The 18,889-nt window shown below is 39.5% G+C and overlaps 2 protein-coding genes and 1 long non-coding RNA gene across 12 annotated transcripts in view; 2 read left to right on the plus strand and 1 right to left on the minus strand.

Moving 5' to 3' along the window:
• Positions 1–524: 524 nt before the first annotated feature.
• LOC122575617 (hexokinase type 2) overlaps positions 525–18,889 on the minus strand; it is a 34,573-nt gene continuing 16,208 nt past the window's right edge. For 2 of the 4 annotated variants that reach the window (XM_043744790.1, XM_043744788.1), the window contains exons 2-7: positions 4,715–4,877; positions 4,094–4,449; positions 3,612–3,711; positions 3,059–3,413; positions 2,541–2,811; positions 525–2,213 (exon numbers count right to left, since the gene is read on the minus strand). In XM_043744790.1, coding sequence (XP_043600725.1) covers positions 2,136–2,213; positions 2,541–2,811; positions 3,059–3,413; positions 3,612–3,711; positions 4,094–4,449; positions 4,715–4,877 — 1,323 coding nt within the window. In that variant the 3' untranslated portion in view covers positions 525–2,135. Of the gene's footprint in view, positions 2,214–2,540; positions 2,812–3,058; positions 3,414–3,611; positions 3,712–4,093; positions 4,450–4,714; positions 4,878–12,356; positions 12,757–18,889 lie in introns of those variants that run through there. The other 2 variants (XM_043744791.1, XM_043744792.1) reach the window with 2 other exon arrangements.
• The window catches only part of LOC122575620, a 29,943-nt gene continuing 15,940 nt past the window's right edge, over positions 4,887–18,889 (plus strand). The window contains exons 1-4 of one of the 5 annotated variants that reach the window (XM_043744797.1): positions 4,887–8,405; positions 8,494–8,675; positions 8,810–8,985; positions 9,641–11,346. In XM_043744797.1, coding sequence (XP_043600732.1) covers positions 8,984–8,985; positions 9,641–10,577 — 939 coding nt within the window. In that variant the 5' untranslated portion in view covers positions 4,887–8,405; positions 8,494–8,675; positions 8,810–8,983 and the 3' untranslated portion in view covers positions 10,578–11,346. Of the gene's footprint in view, positions 8,406–8,493; positions 8,676–8,809; positions 11,347–17,652; positions 18,421–18,889 lie in introns of those variants that run through there. The other 4 variants (XR_006319484.1, XM_043744795.1, XM_043744796.1 and 1 more) reach the window with 4 other exon arrangements.
• LOC122575622 lies at positions 12,949–16,787 on the plus strand. Of its 3 annotated transcripts, XR_006319488.1 has the most exons (3): positions 12,949–15,714; positions 15,800–16,093; positions 16,157–16,787. It is a non-coding gene; the product is annotated as an uncharacterized LOC122575622 (long non-coding RNA). The 3 variants fall into 3 exon arrangements; XR_006319486.1 differs by having other exon boundaries at positions 12,949–16,093; XR_006319487.1 differs by having other exon boundaries at positions 12,949–16,093; positions 16,302–16,787.

Genomic DNA, 18,889 nt, shown 5'->3' on the forward strand with positions numbered 1-18,889 from the left:
TGCAAATTTGCAAGACTTTATGAAAATGTGACGCGATCGAACGTTTCCTCAATTTAAGGACTTCGTCAATTGTATCATTTTTCTCTTGAATCCTTCGACCGCAGTTCGGATAATAAAAGCTCAGTTACGAGTTTCCAAACGTATATTACACGGATTTTTACTGTACTGAGGAAAACCTGCATTGCTTATGACTCACGAGAATAACCCAATATGCAGACAAAGTATTGAGAAAGGAATTCGAGTATCGAGCAACTTCCACAATGATGTTTTTCTAAAGTACTTTAGATGAAAGAGAATAAATTCCTATTTATTAGAAAATTGTAAAAATAATAAGATACTTGATAGTTAGATCGAACGATGCTTTCGTGGAGCAACGAGTTCGTTTAAAATTGATAATCGTATTCGTAGAGTGTGATTAATTTCAAAACGATTGAAATGAGAAAGTACTGGAATAGTACGAGTCTAAGTATCTTATTTTTATTACAATTTCGCGACAATAAGACGATAATAGAGATAATTGTCAATTTGCTCTCAAAACAGGTCGTTTATTATTCTGCTCCATCGATCTTTGAACTCCAAAGAAATATTCGCCTCTCGACACGAGAGAGTGGCGGGAAAACACAGTATCAAGAGTCAATCGCTCCTTCATGTACGCGTTCACTCACACATTTGCCTCTCTCTCTTTCTTTCTTCTTTTTTAATTTTTTTGTCTTTCCTTTTTCGTCATCCTCTTTAATGTACGTTGTATAATTTAAGTCGCGACATCGATGCGAACATCTTCGAGGAATCGTTCCGGAGACAATGCTGAAAGATCGTATGCGCGTATATACGCGGCGATCGTCATCATCATCGTCGTAACAATAAGAGCGACGTCCAAAGAAGACGTACGCGTTGAACGCGACCGTGGCCTATAAATCTAAAAATACTTCAAACCGCCTAAATCTCTTAAAACGATACTACACATTTTTTTTTCTAATGAACTGTTGCAAAACACACTTTCTCTAATATTTGCTCGCGCTATCTCTTCGTCTTTTCGCTTTTGTGTTTCTTTCTTTCTTTTTTCTTTCTCGTCCCGATATTAATATACATATAATCTCGTTTTGCATACCGAACTTCTTTCACGCATGCACAACTTCTTTTATCCTCGTTACGCTCATTCTTTCTCGACTTGCGCGACCATCGTCTCAATCACGCGCGTCTAAACGTTACAATAAGATTACTGTAGGATAAAACGACGATACAAATAATTTATAAATCGCTCTATGTGAACCAAGGATCCGCCCGTTCCTTTCATCATCCTCTTCCGCAAACATTTCGGAGCAATAGCGAAACAGAAGAGACTGACCCACAGGATCGCGAACCAGTCGCATCTTTGTGCATGTTCTGTCAAGAAGGAACATCGAGATCGACCGTTTATCGTCGACATTTCGTGATATATGATGTATCGCGAGCTAGGAGCACACGCATAATGCCGATAAATTCACGTAGCCTTTGCTTCGAAGGAACCATTGAAATTCTTTCAGATTCCTTCCATCCAGGCACGTCTACGTATACGTATTTGTCTGCACTTATGGCAGTAATAGGATTTCTGTTGCACATTACTCGTAATTCCGTTTATTAGTTTGCTCGTGTGCAACCACGTCTCGCGTGAAAACACTTTGTTATAAATTTGTTCTGTTTCCTTCTCCGGTCTAGTAGTGACGAGCGTAAATATGCTCGTCGATTTGTAAGTACTCCTTCAAGTACCGTTGTTTCGATATTTTCGCAGAGGTTAGGCTATGTTTTATGCTCTATGTACAAGTGCACATTCAGCTCTCTCTCTCTCTCTCTCTCTCTCTCTCTCTTTCACTTTCATTCGTTTTCACACTCATTCATTCTCGATCTTGCTCTCTATTCTTCCTAACAGACAGAATCTCACTCGTTCTTTTATTTACTTATCTCTCCCTCTCTCGCTTCCTTTCTTTCATTTTTAGTTTATTTAATTGCTAGCTGTCTTCGACTTTTTCCTCGGCACATACGCGTGACTTCATACATTTTCTGTGTACGTATATGTTAATGGTGTGTCAAATTTGAATCGTTACTGCATATAACTTAATTTAATCTAAGTTTGAGGAGACGCGGCACAGCCGTTGTCTTCACCGGCGTCCGGCAGCCACTGCGGCGACCAGCGCCGCACCACGACCGCTGCCATCCTCCGAGAGCATTAAATCGAACTGGAAAAACAATGTAAATTGTTAGAGCCTAAATTATATCCAAGTTCTTTTCTCAGAGCTTTTTATTTTGCCAAATAAAATTTTATACGTTTGACTTAAACGACGGTTGTATAACACGGCAGAGACGTTGATAAACAAATCTTCTCGGATCTTTTAATAGGCTGGAACCTTGATTTAAATTTCAATTATCGATTTTAATACTATTGATAAGATATAAGATTTAATTGAAATTACTGTTACACAACCGTGGTGCAAGAAAAACATGTCTTTTTAAAACAGCATATTCGTCGAAACTTTAAGAAACAAAGCTGTTGCCACTGGTCTCACCTTATAATTCTGTAACTGGCTTATCTTCTCGGTCATAAGCTCGTGGAAGTACGGATGGAATCTGTAGACCGAGCCATCGATTCCGACTGTCACGCTGTCTTCGCCCATTTTGTTCAATAACATGGCGATTCCAGCGCTGGCCAGGTGAGCTGCCCTCCTCGACACAACAGAGCAAACATACCTAACGTTTTCACAATCCTGGTCACTTACGTTTCGTAATCCTAATTCTGCTAATACTTCGCGGCAGTTCGTGTATTTCCCTTTAGCATCGCTGAAACGAACGAAGAACAACATTTAACGTCGAACGTTGGGAAGGTGGCTCGTTATAATTGCCTGCAGTCCTAGATTAGCGTTGTCAGATTCAGGATTTGCTTGGAATAACGAAAGAAATTAATTGAACTAATACTAAAATTAAAACGTAACTCAGAATGTGAAAAAATGAACGAAAGAAGAGATAGGAGATACGGAGAATCTCTATCGCGATGAAAAGATATCCGATGCGACTGCGTGATACTCACTTTTCGATTTCTGAAACGTATTTCGTGAAGAATTTGCCCCGTTTCTTAAGATCGCTGGGGCACTTTCCACCAAACAGTAGCCCGGCGTTCACCACTTTCTCGAGAACCAACCTCGTCAATTCTCCCATGTACATGCCCGAGATCATCTTCTCAAACAACTGTTTCGACGGATTGATCGAATTTTCGTCGATGGCTCGATCGAACTCCGTTAGAATAAAATCGAGCACACCACCCTCGCCGAACGCACCCCATTCGGTATTGATCAGCATATACGGCTTCTCTTGCGAGAAGTTTCCTGGAATCGCACACTGTACTTTCGTCGTCTTCTCCACGTAACAGGCGTTGGTACCAGTTCCTGAAGTGAAACGAGATTTTATCTTAATGGGGGAAAAGTTTCATAATTCATCCACGGTAATATTACGTCCGCAAGTTTCGGTGTCTTTTCATTAGAGGAATTTTAAATATCTTCATTTAGGGAGAAGAAATTGATTATTAGATTTTTCCCTGTTTGTGAATGGTAAGAATGGAAAGAAAAGTAATATTCGTCACTCACCGACGATCAATCCGATACGGCAATTCCTGTTTTTCCAAGCACACGACATCAGAGTACCAGTGGTGTCGTTCAGAATGGCGCATACCTCGATTTTCACGTCCTGTACGATACATCGTAATTAGCATGGTTTTGCAATTAGCTACGATTAGCTATGTATTCATGCAACAATTGTCCTTATCGTTGTTTTCGACTCTCGTTTCTCGTTAACGCGATTGTTATGAAATCACTGACCGATTTAGAACCTATGATTTCTCTGCTTTTTTAAACGTACTCTATATATTCTCACTAATAAACTCGTAAGTTTGAGGTCTTATCCTCGTTGTTTTTGGAAAATAGAATCTTTATGAAGTAGAATTTTAACTTGCAACGTTTCAAGATATAGAATCAACTTATTGAATTAATGATAAGTGATTAAAAAAAAAAATAAAGATATTTGTCATCGATGATTGAACAACTGTTTTAAAGTAGAACGAAGCACTCACTTTTCTTTTTGCGATTGCCTTTTCGAGCAAAGCAACCACGTCTTCGCCGACTACACCGCTGCAATTAAAACCCTTCGTCCACCTGACTAGGTAACCCTTGGTCAGCCCCTGTTGAGACAATGGGAAGCTGAACGTAAAACCGAGAGGTAGACGCTCGTTGTGAAGGTTCAGGTCCTTGACAAACAATGCCAAACACTGAGCTATATGATCGAAGAGCTGTGTGCCAGTTCCTAACATGAGACTCTGTGGTATGGCGTAGATTTTACTCTTCATGTCGAAATTCTGGTGATCCAAGGTGATCAAGAGCACCCTGAAATTCGTCCCTCCCAGATCCAAAGCCAAAAAGTGGCCCTTCTCTGTAAATCGTTAATAATTCAATTCGTACGATTGATTTTGACTAAATATTTCTTCGTATTGGAATTAGAAATATCAAGTTTCCTGTTGCATTGAGAATCGAAATTTTTAAATAATTTTTCTTCAAAGTCTAGATCGTCGCGAATCAGAACAACCGATCTATAGGATTAGTAGCTATTTTCTCCGTTTTTGAACTTTCCAATAATTCTGATTCGTTACGGTAAATTGGTTTCTTATCGATTATAAGAGATATACGTGTCCTCTTACCACTGCCATCGGGAAGGTCTTGGACGTAGGTCGCGAAACATTTCACAATCGCCTGATCGTGCGTTTCCTTCGATAGACCTTTGTTTATCTCATCGTCCAACTTTTGCATAACCATATGGAGCTGTTCGTTGGAAAGGATCAGATCCTTGCAGATATCTCTTATCTGTGATAAATGAAAATGGAAACTGATTATCGATTTCGGTATAACAATGGTCCCTGATACGAGCTGACCTTCGATAGGTCTTCCATATACAGGGCGATTTTACGCGACGAAATAAGACGAAGATATAAAATAACGTAAGAGTACGAAACTCTGTTTTGAAAAAAAAAAGATTTCCTCTAAATATTAGTTGTGAATTACACCTTAACATAGTAACGCCAGAAATTGAATGTATTTCTCCCTAATTTTCTCTCTGTTACAGCGTGCCCCACGGAACCCCGTCTACCTGAAATATCTTCGTTATTTGAAATAATTCCATATCATGCGTTTCACTGAATCCTTCAACTTTCGTTAATGACATTTTCACGCATCGCTTGAAATAACGAAAATATTCCGGGTGAACAGAGTTCGTGGGACAACGCTGTACTTATCAATATCAAACTAATATTAACTTCGTACATATCATGAATATTAAACGCGTCTTGAAACGCAAATCGTCAGTCGTACGTATAAATCGGAATAAAGCTGTTTCATTCTATGAGTAGCATTTATTTCGAAGAACGAGCGTGCGTTCGCGACTATCCAGTCGAAAGAATGCTGCTGCGATTTACTGTGCACTTTTGTATGGTTTCACGAGCACCCATATGCGCGTACAAAAATATGGATGGTCGGAACAATAGTCGCGGACGATTATGGGAAGAGTGACGGATATCGAGGAGAGAGTCGACGAGAGTGTACGATGTGACAACGAGAGGATCAGGGCCGAGAATGAAGTACCTGTTTAATAGACTTCTGTCAGAAAATATTTAGACATTCGACCGTGTCATCGAGAACTGACTGCAAAAAATAAGCGTTTAAAGATTAAAATGAGTCGCTTTGTAAATATAGAGACAAGTTCTTCTTAACGTTTGTCACTTTTCAGTACGAAAATATTATTATTAAATTTTCTGGATATGTTTCGCTCCGATTTCCTGACACGTTTAACTCCGCGCAAAGTTTAAGGTTTCTAGCGTAGAAATTTAAATAACTCCAATCGTATGATTACATTTCGCTTTCTATTCTTTCCGCTTGTCGGTCAATTTAGCTTTCCGACGCGTCTAACTTCGCGTAAACCTTGTGCTTCGAATCTTAAAAATAGGTCGGAGATTTACGTTGCCATACTCGGTCGTAGGAAAATAATAACTAGCCCAAGCTGCTTATGCGCTATTCTCTTTTCTCTTTACTCTGGAAGATCGTATCTTTCGACAATTCAAAAGTTTACTGTTTTAATCAATGTTTAGAGCTAAAGAGAGACCAAGTTTGTGCATATTGGGAACTATTTTCTAACGACGAAATTAGCCACAAATACTATGACTTTGGTCTTTCAAATCGAAGAGAAAGTCTAGTTATCTACAATGGGATACTCGTTTCTCAAGAAAATAGTTGTTTCTTTGCGAAATCGTTTGAAGATTCGACGTGAACTTTGATTAAAAGTCCATCCTTCGACCTACTACCACATTTGCATGCTTCTTTTTATACAAAAGTTTTTTCGCTTCTAGATATTACGGTTAATTTGTCATAAGCGTTAGGATAGTAATATCGACTCATTATAATAATTTATCACGATATCTTTAACTATAATTTTTAACTCGTACATTAAATTTACTCAGATATCTTTGTTCTTCGGTTCAGAGACAAGAATTTGAAGTTTTAAATCACTTACTAATCGCTATATCTGAACTAAATCACTATATAGAATAGTCAAATTCTTGAAATAGATAAGCGTGTTGTTAACGCAGTCCGTTGGACGGTGCCAAAGCCTGAAAATTTATCTCTACTACTTCCTTGTTTTTTTGTATAAATTGTCACGAAAATTGTAACTTATTTATGTAATTTCGAATTTTATCACACGATCGAAATTCATTTAATACGCATACCGGTCATTTAATATTCCCGACGAAAATATGTTGAACTTTCCATTAACGCGATCTGTTGAATATTTTTTTCAACGGAAAACGTCAGTCGGATAAATGGTAATCTATTTTAAGCAAACAGAGAAATAAACACCCGACTTGCATAACACGACATTTTTCAAGCATCTAATATCAGCAAATAAAGTTATTCGAGCAAGTAATTCTTTAATTAATTGACCAATCAACGTTCATTATGTTACGATTGATAACCTACGATGTACGAAGTGCCAACAAGCAAAAACTGTTGAGATATCGTCGTACAAATTGCTGTTACAAAATCTAGCTCGGTACTAACTGCTACGTATCAAAGATGCTCGTTCGTTGCAAGGGTTCCATTTAAAATCCTGAACGTGCCAAATATTCGCTAAAACTATACATCTTCAAATTCGATTCCATTCAACCTGATCTTAACCTGTCGTCGATTTTCATCAATTCCTCCTCGTTACGGTAGGAAAAAGCCGATGAAAGGAAAAATACAACGAACTACAATAGTTGGGTCACGACTCGTTGACAGAGATTTTACGCTCGATAATCGCGTTGTAAACAGTTCGCACGTGAGAGATCTCGAGCGAGATCAAACGCGCATAGATGTAAGTACTACATACTCTTCTTATTCCGATCGACCTTGACGATTTTACGTCAATGTGGATGAACGTCGGTGTCGTTAAAGCGCCTTTCCACGTGATTCGTCGCTTGATCCACCGCAGGTGCACTCTCTCTCTCTTTCTTCATACACATACATACATATGTACGTACACACGCATACGGAGCTTTGGTGAATTATATATATATATATAATATATAATCCAATTAAATGATACGCCGCTTCATAAATGGTTCATGAACGATCGATCGAAAATAGAGTAGATAGGAAGTTTTAGTTAGCAGGTATACAAGGCGTCATTGAGTCAGTGAAAGTATCAAGCGTTTAGCTGGTACGCCATACATTGTAATCGTATTATCGTATTATAATATACCGATACGAAATATGATTATTTATACGAGCTTGTAAGATTTTATCAATATTCTATCGTGTTTCAATATTTGCCGATTGTTCGGCAATAATTTAATCAAATATTTAGAAAGAAATACGTCTGTAATTATCGGAATGTATCGCTAGAGCTGACATTCAAGTATGAAATTCAATATTTGCTGAAATCATTCTAGAACTGACGTTCCTAATAAGTTTTCAGACGACGATTTCTATTCACGATTATTGCTTATTCATTTGAGATCATAGGAATACATTAGCGCGCGATCGCGTCGAGTTCAAGTGCAATGTAACAGTTCTTAGACCAGTGTGAATTGCTATCTTACGACATGTTTTGCGAGGTAGTTAGCAGGAGTAAGAAAAAATACTGAAACACACAGCGATATCGATACGAGTGTAAGGAAAATGAGTTTTAAATAACTCGAACGATGGCCACGTTATCGTTATGGAAAATTTTATGATCGTGAATTGTAGAAAAGGAATATTGAATTTTAGCATCATCGATGAATGCGAAATATAATAAGTGCTATGTTGTTGCAAATCAATCATATAGAATCAAAGATATGATTGGAGCGAACATCATATTACGTAAGTTATACTATACTACTATCTAAAAAAAAAAGAAGTACGAAACTTGCTTGCGCAATTTATTCTAATACGGTGTCGAATCTAACAGGTAGTTAAATTCTGACGATCTTAGTGATATTGGACGCTGTTACGTCACATAACACTCGAGTACTCACTTTACGTAACAAGGAGGAACATGTTACTTATAAATCGAAAATCTACGGAAGATTAAAAAAGATGAATATCAACATGAATATCAAGTATCAACGATCTGTACATTATGACGAGCAAGTAGGTATTACGAATTTGAAGATACTTTTTTCTTCTCGACTCTGCAAAGATAGTAAAACACGGGCAAGAATTAGTCTACGTGCAAAAACTATACATTCTATTATTTATTGCATATTCTGCGATTGTTATTTCAGTGAAAATTTCTTATGTTCGCCACGGCGCGATATAATCGCGTATACCTTTCATCTAATCACGCGAGCAATGATACAGTTCAAATCATTAATTCGTGGGAGATACGGCATCACGAAATTCCGCATATTTATCGGATACGATTAGAAGAGCAATAAATCACCGGTTTATCACAGCCCATGTGCGTATCTACTTGATAAATGTACTCGAAAATTAATAGTTCAACTCCAAATCGTATATCAAGTATGTAAATATCAATTAGGCTAAGTTACGCAGAAAGCTGTCAATCCTCGGTGATATGGAATCGAGTAAATCTAGTACGAAGATTTCAATATTTTCAGAAAAGTAGCCTCCTTTCTATCGACTATATTTTATTTCTTTGTCGCTGTTTTGCATTGTTTTTTAACGGTTTATTCAATAGTACGATGACGCGTAATTAACATGTGATTTGGAAGCTTTCTGTAAAATAATTATAAACCTAAAATGGAACTATGACACGATAGTTTTAATAAGTCGTTTTATGAATTGGTAATTTTTTCCAAAATGAAGATCTCGAAATTATGGGATCCGTACTGCGCGTGATCGATTCTTTGTCATTTCGAGGATTGGTAGGTTTCCGCACAACTTGGCCCAATTGTGATATAAATACATATAGTTCCTATTTTGTCGCGCACCCGCACGTTCGAAATTCCCGCCAATTTCCTACGACGCGCCGTTTCCCTCTTCCTTTTTCCGCGTGTATGGCATTGATCTGGCAGTGACGTCACTGACACACCCTCCTGCCAGCCAATAAGACTGTTTATGAATGAATGGTATAGTACATGTAATATGCACAGGCCACATGCACGCTACAGGAAGAATGTCCAAAGGCCAACGCACAGTGATTCGTATAAATGCACGTGGTACAGCCATACCGAGATGTACCGAGCCATATACTCGTTACACAGCTATGTTTACGCAATACTTCCGTATGCAAATGCGTGGCGTATCGAGACATCGAAGCTGACTTCTTCGGAAAACACAGCACTAACAATCTCGTTATCGGAATCTGATCGATTCTTCGTTTATGCATCCATGCGGATTATCTTTTCCTCGCGCCTACAAAAAATAAGAGGACGTCTCGAAATTTGTCACGAAACTCGCGTGACGTATATACCAAAAACGGATTTTACGTTTCATCTCACGTTGCAGATCGACTCGATTCGTATACCGGCTATTTCTGTCGCGTATCGTGCGTCGCATAGCCGAAGTGTCAAGGTCGCCGTGCCGGACAAGAACATCTATCGAAAGCGCGACGACCTCTTTCGCGAGAACACGTTACACGCCTGTGTGTTACGCTTGGACATGGCTCTCCGGAGGCGTCGTCTCTTACGATTTGTTCTTCCGCGAAGACGGCGCTTGGTAACCGAACAAAACCGGAACCGTTACACGTGCATCGATGCAACACGTTGCACGGTCAAGAGTTTCGATTATCGAACAGTCTTTCACCTAAGATGTCAAGTTCGTTGCAGTCGCTACTTCTCGGAAACTCTTTCCTACTTGTCGCTTATTTGTCTAAACTTAGATATATCCATCGACTCTGAGTTTCAGCTCGATTTACGAAACAACGTTAAAGGATCAAGATTTTATTTCGTTGAATGGCTGATTGTCGTCGAAACCGACTTCGAAGAGCAAACGTTCTCTAATGTCGAGCATTTGATAGTATTCCTCGCAAGTGGACACTCGGACATTGCGTTGAAAGCGACTATCCGAGTTGGCTATTACATCAGATAGTCGGATAGTCACTCCCAATGGAATATCCAAGTGTCCACTTGCGAGAATATTTCTCATTAAGTGGAAACGATATAGCGCGATCGCAAATTGAAGCATGAAGAAACGACACCCATTGAGACATAGTCGCACCAATATCGTACTTTGCTCATTTTTTCTCTTGCAATTGGTTAACGTCACGAACGTTATTATAGACGTCAGATCTAACGCCCTATTGAACCAAATTTCACGCGTTAATCTTCCTATCGTAAACGATGAATTCGGGATTTCCGAGCTCAAGGTCTTTCGAAGTTCATGGTATTGTAGGTCGTTGAATTCGTCTTGACAGCGGCTACGATACTACGAAATCGAGAAAGCATCGTGCCATTCGATAAAGTCAAGGTGACGTTAATTTTTTACAGAAAGCAGTGCTCCTTGACGATTTTGAATATTGCAATTCATAGCTGAAATTTTCGAAACGAACTGTTCGAAATATTTTTTTGTTACGTTATCGCAAGTGTTTCGAAAATCGTGCACATCGTTTCGCTGAACACAATGTGTAATAATGTCAGTAGCTCGATTCAGGAAGTGATTTAGTATAGCAACGGTGAGATAACATTTCACTATTGTATATCTGTGTGCATATGTACGTAGAATAAACAAATGTGTCGAGTATTTCACTGCCACTCGATGGAAAGGAGAGATGCTAAACATCTCTTTAAAATTACTTAAAAATACTCAAAAATTTTAAGAGATACTGCCCCCCCCCCCCCCCCCCCTAGCGATAATTATAATCGGTCAGATTACCCGCAGACTCGTGGTGAATAGTTTCAGAAATTATACGAAATTTTAGTTAATGTCCGATTAAATAAACTTCAGCCCATTGAATCCTACCTACTTGAACACGAGCTTCTATTATCTGAATAAACAATCGTGGGTGGCGAAGAGCATCGGCGAATTTCCACCGAATTTACCGCGTAAAATCATCAGACGCAAGAGAAAGAAGTAAAGTGGATTTCGACAAAGTTCGAAGCTGCTTATCGTTTCTTTCGGTCATAAATTATTTAAAGGCTTATCGTCCGACACGATACGTGGCACAGGTATCGAGAATCGCGTGCGTTTATCGATCCTAAATATACACGCTGCATTCACAGGTATCATCGAGCATGCTACTTTCCCTTTTTCTCCGCCGTCAACGATCATTATAATCGATAACAACAGGCGCACCGAATTGTCACGCTCCTGAAGCGCTCTATGGAAACGGTATTGGGTAATAGCCAGCGGCGGTAAACTTCTCGGCAAACTCGTTTTCGCACTGTGCTATGTGACAGTCGGCATTGTCGATCGAGTGGACGCCTCGTAGTTTCGCGAATATGACTCGTGCAATTACTTATCAGTCGATACAATCGAACACGCGTATTCCTTTTTTATCAGCCACTCTACCCATAATTATGCGTCGTGCGTTTTACGTAATTGAACGCGTTTGCTCATTAATCGATTAATTAATTAACCGCCGTAGCGGCGGTCACGCGTCGCGTCCTAGCATTCCTGCATTCATCACACGTTCGTCGAACACGCTCCCGATCTCTGTTAACCTTTACGCGCGAACCAACCCGTACAACCTCGGCACTCCTATTCGTAGTTCCTACGGAACAAGCTTCGGAACGAGCGATGACAAGTCACGTACGATAAAGCGACTTGAAAAAGAAACGAAATGCTTGATCTGAAGCGCGTTCTTCTACACAATTCTTTCTTCTTTATCCATGTTTTACATAAAACGAGCCGCGACGAGTAGAAACATACACGTTAAAGGAATTCCATCGATCGACACGAGAACCGGCCTCGTCTTCCGTTACACGAGCCATTCTTCTTCGCGTACGATGCTCGTCTTGGCTCACCTCCTGTTTGATCATGTCACTGGAGGATAACGTCGACGTTTTCATTGCCCTCCCTTCGCTGTTGCACCCCGAGCTACGGCCCTCTAGAAGCTTCGTGTTTAACGCGTTTTCGAAGCACGGCCCGGCGAGAAAGCACGATGGAACAAGAGCTCACGATACGTTTCGAGGAATTGCCACGAATCCGGTTCTCTCTTCTATGTTATACACGATCCGTGTTCCGGTGGATTCCAGACGCACGAGTTCATACACGCGCGTCGGTGTAACTGCGTTCTCGTTCGGATAGTCACGTACGATTTGTCGTTTACCAGCGTATCTCACGAGTTTTATATCGCGACTACTGGCACGAACACGTCTGTTCCACGCGCGTACCTACGCTTCCATGGACGAACATGCTGAACAAGTGGTGGGGAGAAAAGAGGCCATCCAGAAGACCGACGGCCCAGTGACGGATGCACCAGGATTCCTCGCTACCGATTAACGAATCTTTTTGCACCCGCATTCCGCGCCATACTAATTTTACGTCATTCATCATCCAGATTGTGTGTGCTCACGCACGTTATAGTCACTCGGCGTGTTCGTATTTGTGAGGCAAATCGTATTCCATAATGATTGTAAAATTGCTTCCGACCGGAGGTTAATGTCACTCGATGCTTTTGAGAATGTTGTCGAATATTGTCGAACGTTGCTAGTTTTAACATCGGTGTATATATATATATATATGGAAATCGTAGCAAGCGGCAGCTTAGAATGCTCATTTCAGATCTGTTTTAACAGTTGTCGATAATTCGTTTTCGTCGTTTGCACGCGTAAGCTTCGTTTAAATGGAAAACACAGCCTGTAGCTGCAAGCATGTGAAACAACGTACAAAGTAGAGTACGATGTTCGCGTTTCTTTATAAACAGATTTACGAATCAACACGACGAGTTAAGAAGTCTTTTAATATGCAGAGGCGATAATCGAATCTTTCCTTATTTTCCGCGATAAGCAAATTTTTCATCGCCTCCGGGAATACCCTTTCTTTTCGTTCCGAAAGATCCTACGAAGCGATAAAAAATTAATATCGACACTGTATCTTTGATCGATTAATTCCCATGATTTGTATCGATATTTATATCCGATAAGATTTAAGCCATCGAAAGTTTCAATTCATTGGTCTAGTCGTTTATATCATCATCGGGCAAATTTTCAAAACTGCATTATCATACTCTACGATGATAATTCCCTTATCGAATATCGGGATTAAAATATATCTTTGTGCAAACAAGCCGACGTATTAATTTCACAATCTTCCATGAATCAGTTCCGCCTTTTATTAACTGCAATCAACAGCGAGACCTCTTACGAAAATGGAGCTGGTTCTTGCGTCAATTGTAGCGGCGGGTTCCGTGGCGCACGATACGACGCTGCATAAGAACCGCTTTGGTGGGGTATGTAAAGAGTGGGGGGACCGAGAGAGGGGTAAATTTCCCCTTGTTCGCACACTCCGTTATGACCCAACATTATCGGTGAATGTGCCGTGCGCGAGATGGAGGCTCGTCCTCTCAAGGGCAAAAAAGTCATTCGATTCCGCACCCACAAATTCGTTGATTGCATCACGTGAATCTAAGACGCTTCTGTTACCGTGTTACGCGAAAATTTGCAAATTTGCGTCTTCCACGTCTGGGACGGATTTTTCCACGCCTACCAATTACTATTAATCGTTACTCCTTCGGAAAGTAATTTCCTTACGGCATCGAACATCTGGTTTGACCTTTTCATAGATATGATACGATGTTACTGCAAAATACATTAAAAAATAATCGACTTTAATGTCCAACACGTGCATTATCTTCGTCGAAAAAATATGAAATCATTGTCATTCTTCGGCGAGCTTAACTCGGTATTTCATCGCATAATTTATATATAAACCATTTTCTTCTTTTATATCGTTTACGGTTAATCCGTGAAATTAACAAGATCTCTACTCCGTATCCTCGTTCCGAAGCAACAGAAACATCGAGAGTGATTGCTTTTTAATCGTCTTTTTAATTGAGGGCCCTCGTTGCATTCATTTTCGTTTATTCCGTATCTTTCAATATATTCTTTGTTAGTGTATCGTTTAACACGGATGAAATATATCGTGAAACAGCGTCGTAAAATGATTACCGGCTTACCATTCTGTGAGTAGATAAACGTCGCTTAAAACCCGGATAAGCTGTCGAGCTTATTCGCTAAAAAGTTACACCGTTTAGAGATATTTTAACTTGGATATTATTTTTTCATGGTTGTTTTATCGGAAAACTACCTTCTTCGATGAAAATCGATAGAGAAACGAGCAGAACGATGCTATCGACACAGCGATACGTCGATTGAAGCAATTTCAATTTCTATTCGCTATATTATAAACTTTCTAGCATTGAGATTACGCAAATACGATAACACGTGCAGCGTTTCCAAGATATTTGTAATAAAAAGTCGAGTACAAAAGCGTACTCGAGTACCTTCGATCAATCTACCTTTTTCATTAATCAATAGTACTCGATCGTGCACTGCTTCATTCAATAATATTACTGCATGGTATTGAGCATTGCGCTCTATCTAATAAAAGTCGTTGATTCTCTTCGATCTATCCAACAATTGTCCCACGGTTCTATGTCCATCGTGTTTGTTCTTTTGCTTCGCGGTAACGCGATACAGCTTTGCAGCAATAACGACGCAATTCACTTCGTTTAATCTTCCAGTCAATTTATGTTTCATTGTACCGATATCATGTAGCTGGCAACAAATAGAGTATTTCATTCCGCTCTTCCATTGCGTATTGCAGCGACTCGAGCTGCAGCTTGCGTTTATCTTCTGGAGACTGTGTTTCTAGCGGACACGCGATGCGCCACTTCCGTTCGTTATATCCGTACTCGGATGCACGATACGTCGAATGTTCCGATATTTGTTCTAACCCTCTATAATTAGAGTTTTGTCTACATACAAAGGAACAAGAGCGACGTTACCAAAAGTTCTAGTCAAGGTATTTCTCGTTCAATTACTATTTCATGAAATATATTTCTATATATTTGCGTTTATTACACGTTCAGAACGTGCAACGTTCGTAAAGCAAGCTTGCTAAATATATAATATTTATATAAGAAATACACGTTTTATAATATTTTATATGTGGAAATTGCACAATTGAACTGCGTTACGTCGTCGTTAGTTCTAACATGTTCGACCGATCGGAAAGCTGATAAAGCTGATAAAACGGAAAAGGAACAAATGGTCCTCCTACGAAGGTAAAAGCCTCGTTGTCATTCGATCGATCGAGCATTCTCCATCGTTTCTTGTCCATTATCTTGTGCTTTTATATGACACATGGAGGCTTCCACGTGGCGTAGCGCATATTCTTTCCAGGTGTGTTTGACGAAGCACAAACATATGGGTCGATAGGGACGATAGTGACAGAATCGTTCCTGAACGACGACGTGTATTCGATGGTCGATCGATGATGCTGAGTACGAAGAAGTAGGCGGTGCAGAGCGTTGAAAATTGTTTGCGATGAATCGTGCAAGCAGAGGAAGTTCCTCCAAGTCACGATTATAAGCAAGTTTCTCGGCGTCGACTCGATGGAAACTCGTTATTAATTGTTACATCGAAGCGAAGATTCCCTCTGATGTAAGTGGAAGATATTTTTGAATCGACGCTTTAAAATTAACTTTCTTGAATTTTCGTTGACAGGTGTCGCGTGGACGAATGATACTCTATTTCCTTAGCGTTATCGCATTTTTCCAAAGTTCTTTTATTTGTATGCCGATCCTGTGTTTTTCACTGTCCAATACAAGAATAAAACAAGAGAAAATTTGATAATTTTTCTGCGTTGCAGTATGACGAAATTCGAAGCGCGGTTTGGTTTTCGAGCTGACGAGCAGACGAGTACGAAGCACAGAAAGCGCGTGTGGATTTCGTCGGACGATTATTCTAGGATCGATAAAGCTTTTCTACCGAAGAAACGGCGTAAATGAGAGCTTTTAGTTCATCGGAGACTCTGTCTTTGCGTTATAAACATCCCTTTTTTATGAAACGTATAAAAACATCATGTTCCATAAATATAAAATCGTTGGTCTTCTCTAATGTTCTTTAAAAAGACAAGTAACGTTTGTGAGACATTATCATATAATAAAAGTGTAAATGGTCTCCCTCGTATAAGATATTATTACCCCATTTTTGTCTGAAATAAGTGACCTGTAAAAGAACAATATGCTTCGTTCAGAAATATTTACCATTTACTGTCGAGGTTATTAGATGTATGAACAGAGTAACGCGTGGATAAATTGTAAAGTAAAAAATATATTTTAATACAGAAGTGTAAGTACAAGTGGGAATATAATTTGAGCTGGTCCAGGTCCGCACTCTAGCTTCCCTATAACTGAAAACCCCGAAGCCATCGTCGCCTGTCTACTGTCTATGACCTGCCTTCGTCCCAGTCTATTGTCTGTACGCTGTCGATGGCTTCAGTGCTTGAGAAAACTAAAAAGACCAGATGTAGAGTTTTCTTAGAAGTGGTGACCACTTCAACATTTACGATATCGTTTTCAGACACACGAAGTAATTCATAAAAGTAAACTCATAGTAGAAAGCCGGTTATTAACGAATCTTTGCTTTGTTATAAACAAATATTGTTCACCTATTTGAGTTGCTTCACACAGTCCAACGATACTAAGAATCGACATAATGTACATAATTCTTATTCTTATCGATATTTCGTTTCGACGTATCTTATCATTGTATTCAAAAAATTCCTGAGATTTTTGCAAGTTGATTTTCATTTTCTCGTTCGATAAAATCTCCCACAAGAAGACACAAAGTACCAAAACAAGCCGTTCTAGATAATGTTCCGCTATTCCGGAAGAGACTCGCGAGGATGTTTTCAAAATGTTCATTCTTAACGAGAATATCTTTTCATAGAAGATTCGTGTTCTTTAAACGTTTCCTTTCATTCAAACCGGTTCTCTTGATCCCCCGAGCGAGAAAAAGTCGCTACTCGAATAATTGCGCGCCAAAAGAAGCTTCCGCATAAACGGAACCACGTCTAGTGAGATACAGTTGCGCAATGTTGGCAAACAACGCGAAAGCCAATGTTCGTGAACAATTCTACCGTCGAATTCCGAAATCGCGACTCCATATCTAAATTTCCTATCACGCCTGTCTGTAACATTGACTTTTGAAAATTCCAGTTAATCCTCATAAATGTGGACACCTGATAGTTCATGGGAATACGAATGATGCTTGCTAATGACGGTTTTAGGATCTCGTGCCTATTTTTCTTAGACGAATATAAAGGTGAGACGCGCTATAAATTCATTTGGGCGGTAAGAAAGGGAGAGTTCGAACATCAACATCTTTTAAAATAGAACGTTATAGGGGCCTCGGTATATTTTGAGAGCATGTCATATACATTCGGGGACTCCAATCTAAGACAAGAAATGAAAATAAGAGGATTAATAGCGAGCTTGGAGATAATTATCCTATTAAAAATTATCCTTCGTTGAAGATTAACAGGCGTTCTTGCCGATGAAACGGAATGAATCGTAAGCTAAAAGGCTGCTAGTATACACACAAAAGTCTCAAATTACGTACTTGTTTCAACCCTCGAGACGTACAAATTTTGGATTTCGTTCAATTTTATAATATTAGTTGCATCTGCAAAACTTGTATGCGATTGGTAAGAGAATCGTTCGACTATGCCATCGACTGAAAAACATCGTGCAGTCTCTCACGTTCCATCGAAACACGCGCGCTTAAGTATAGTCACGCGTGTGTTCGTTCAAGCCTGAAACTTTGAGGCTTTAAGGGGTGACGCAACGCAACAGTCAGCTGCTTTCATCGAGGGAACGAACGTGCCATTGGTCGGCTGCGAGGGCTCGTACGGTCGATCCCTCTTTTGTTTGACGTCATCGGCGTGACATATTCTTCTTTTAGGGAACGTAAGACGTTGCCTTTCCGTGAGTACGCGAGACTTTTCAATGGCGGTCCGCCACGTTTTCACGTGCTTTCTAAATATATTCCGATTTCCGCGAATCATTGATTTCCAACGACAGCTAAATAATTGTTAGGGAACGTATCGCGTCAGGTAAAACGAGAAACGAAGTTTGTCATGACTGGAGAAAGCTACGATTCATATTTGACGATCAAAGACGAAGATCTGATAATTTGCGAGAAATTTAAAGCTACAAAAGTGTACAAACTGCGTATAATTGTGCAAGAACACATAAAAACTTAAAAAAAGAAAAAAAAAACAATCATGATTTCTAGTAGCTGAAGAAAATTTTGGTTTTAATCCCATTTCTTTATTCGTATTCATAAAAATACAGCACTATGGATAGTTATAAACTCTACACTGTTTTTACGTTTTTCGTGTTACAATGTCAAATAAAGCTGAAGATACGACAAAAATCTTCTTCTTTCGATGTC

The sequence above is a fragment of the Bombus pyrosoma genome, linkage group LG15 (genome assembly GCF_014825855.1).
Source record: "Bombus pyrosoma isolate SC7728 linkage group LG15, ASM1482585v1, whole genome shotgun sequence".
NCBI lineage: Eukaryota > Metazoa > Arthropoda > Insecta > Hymenoptera > Apidae > Bombus > Bombus pyrosoma.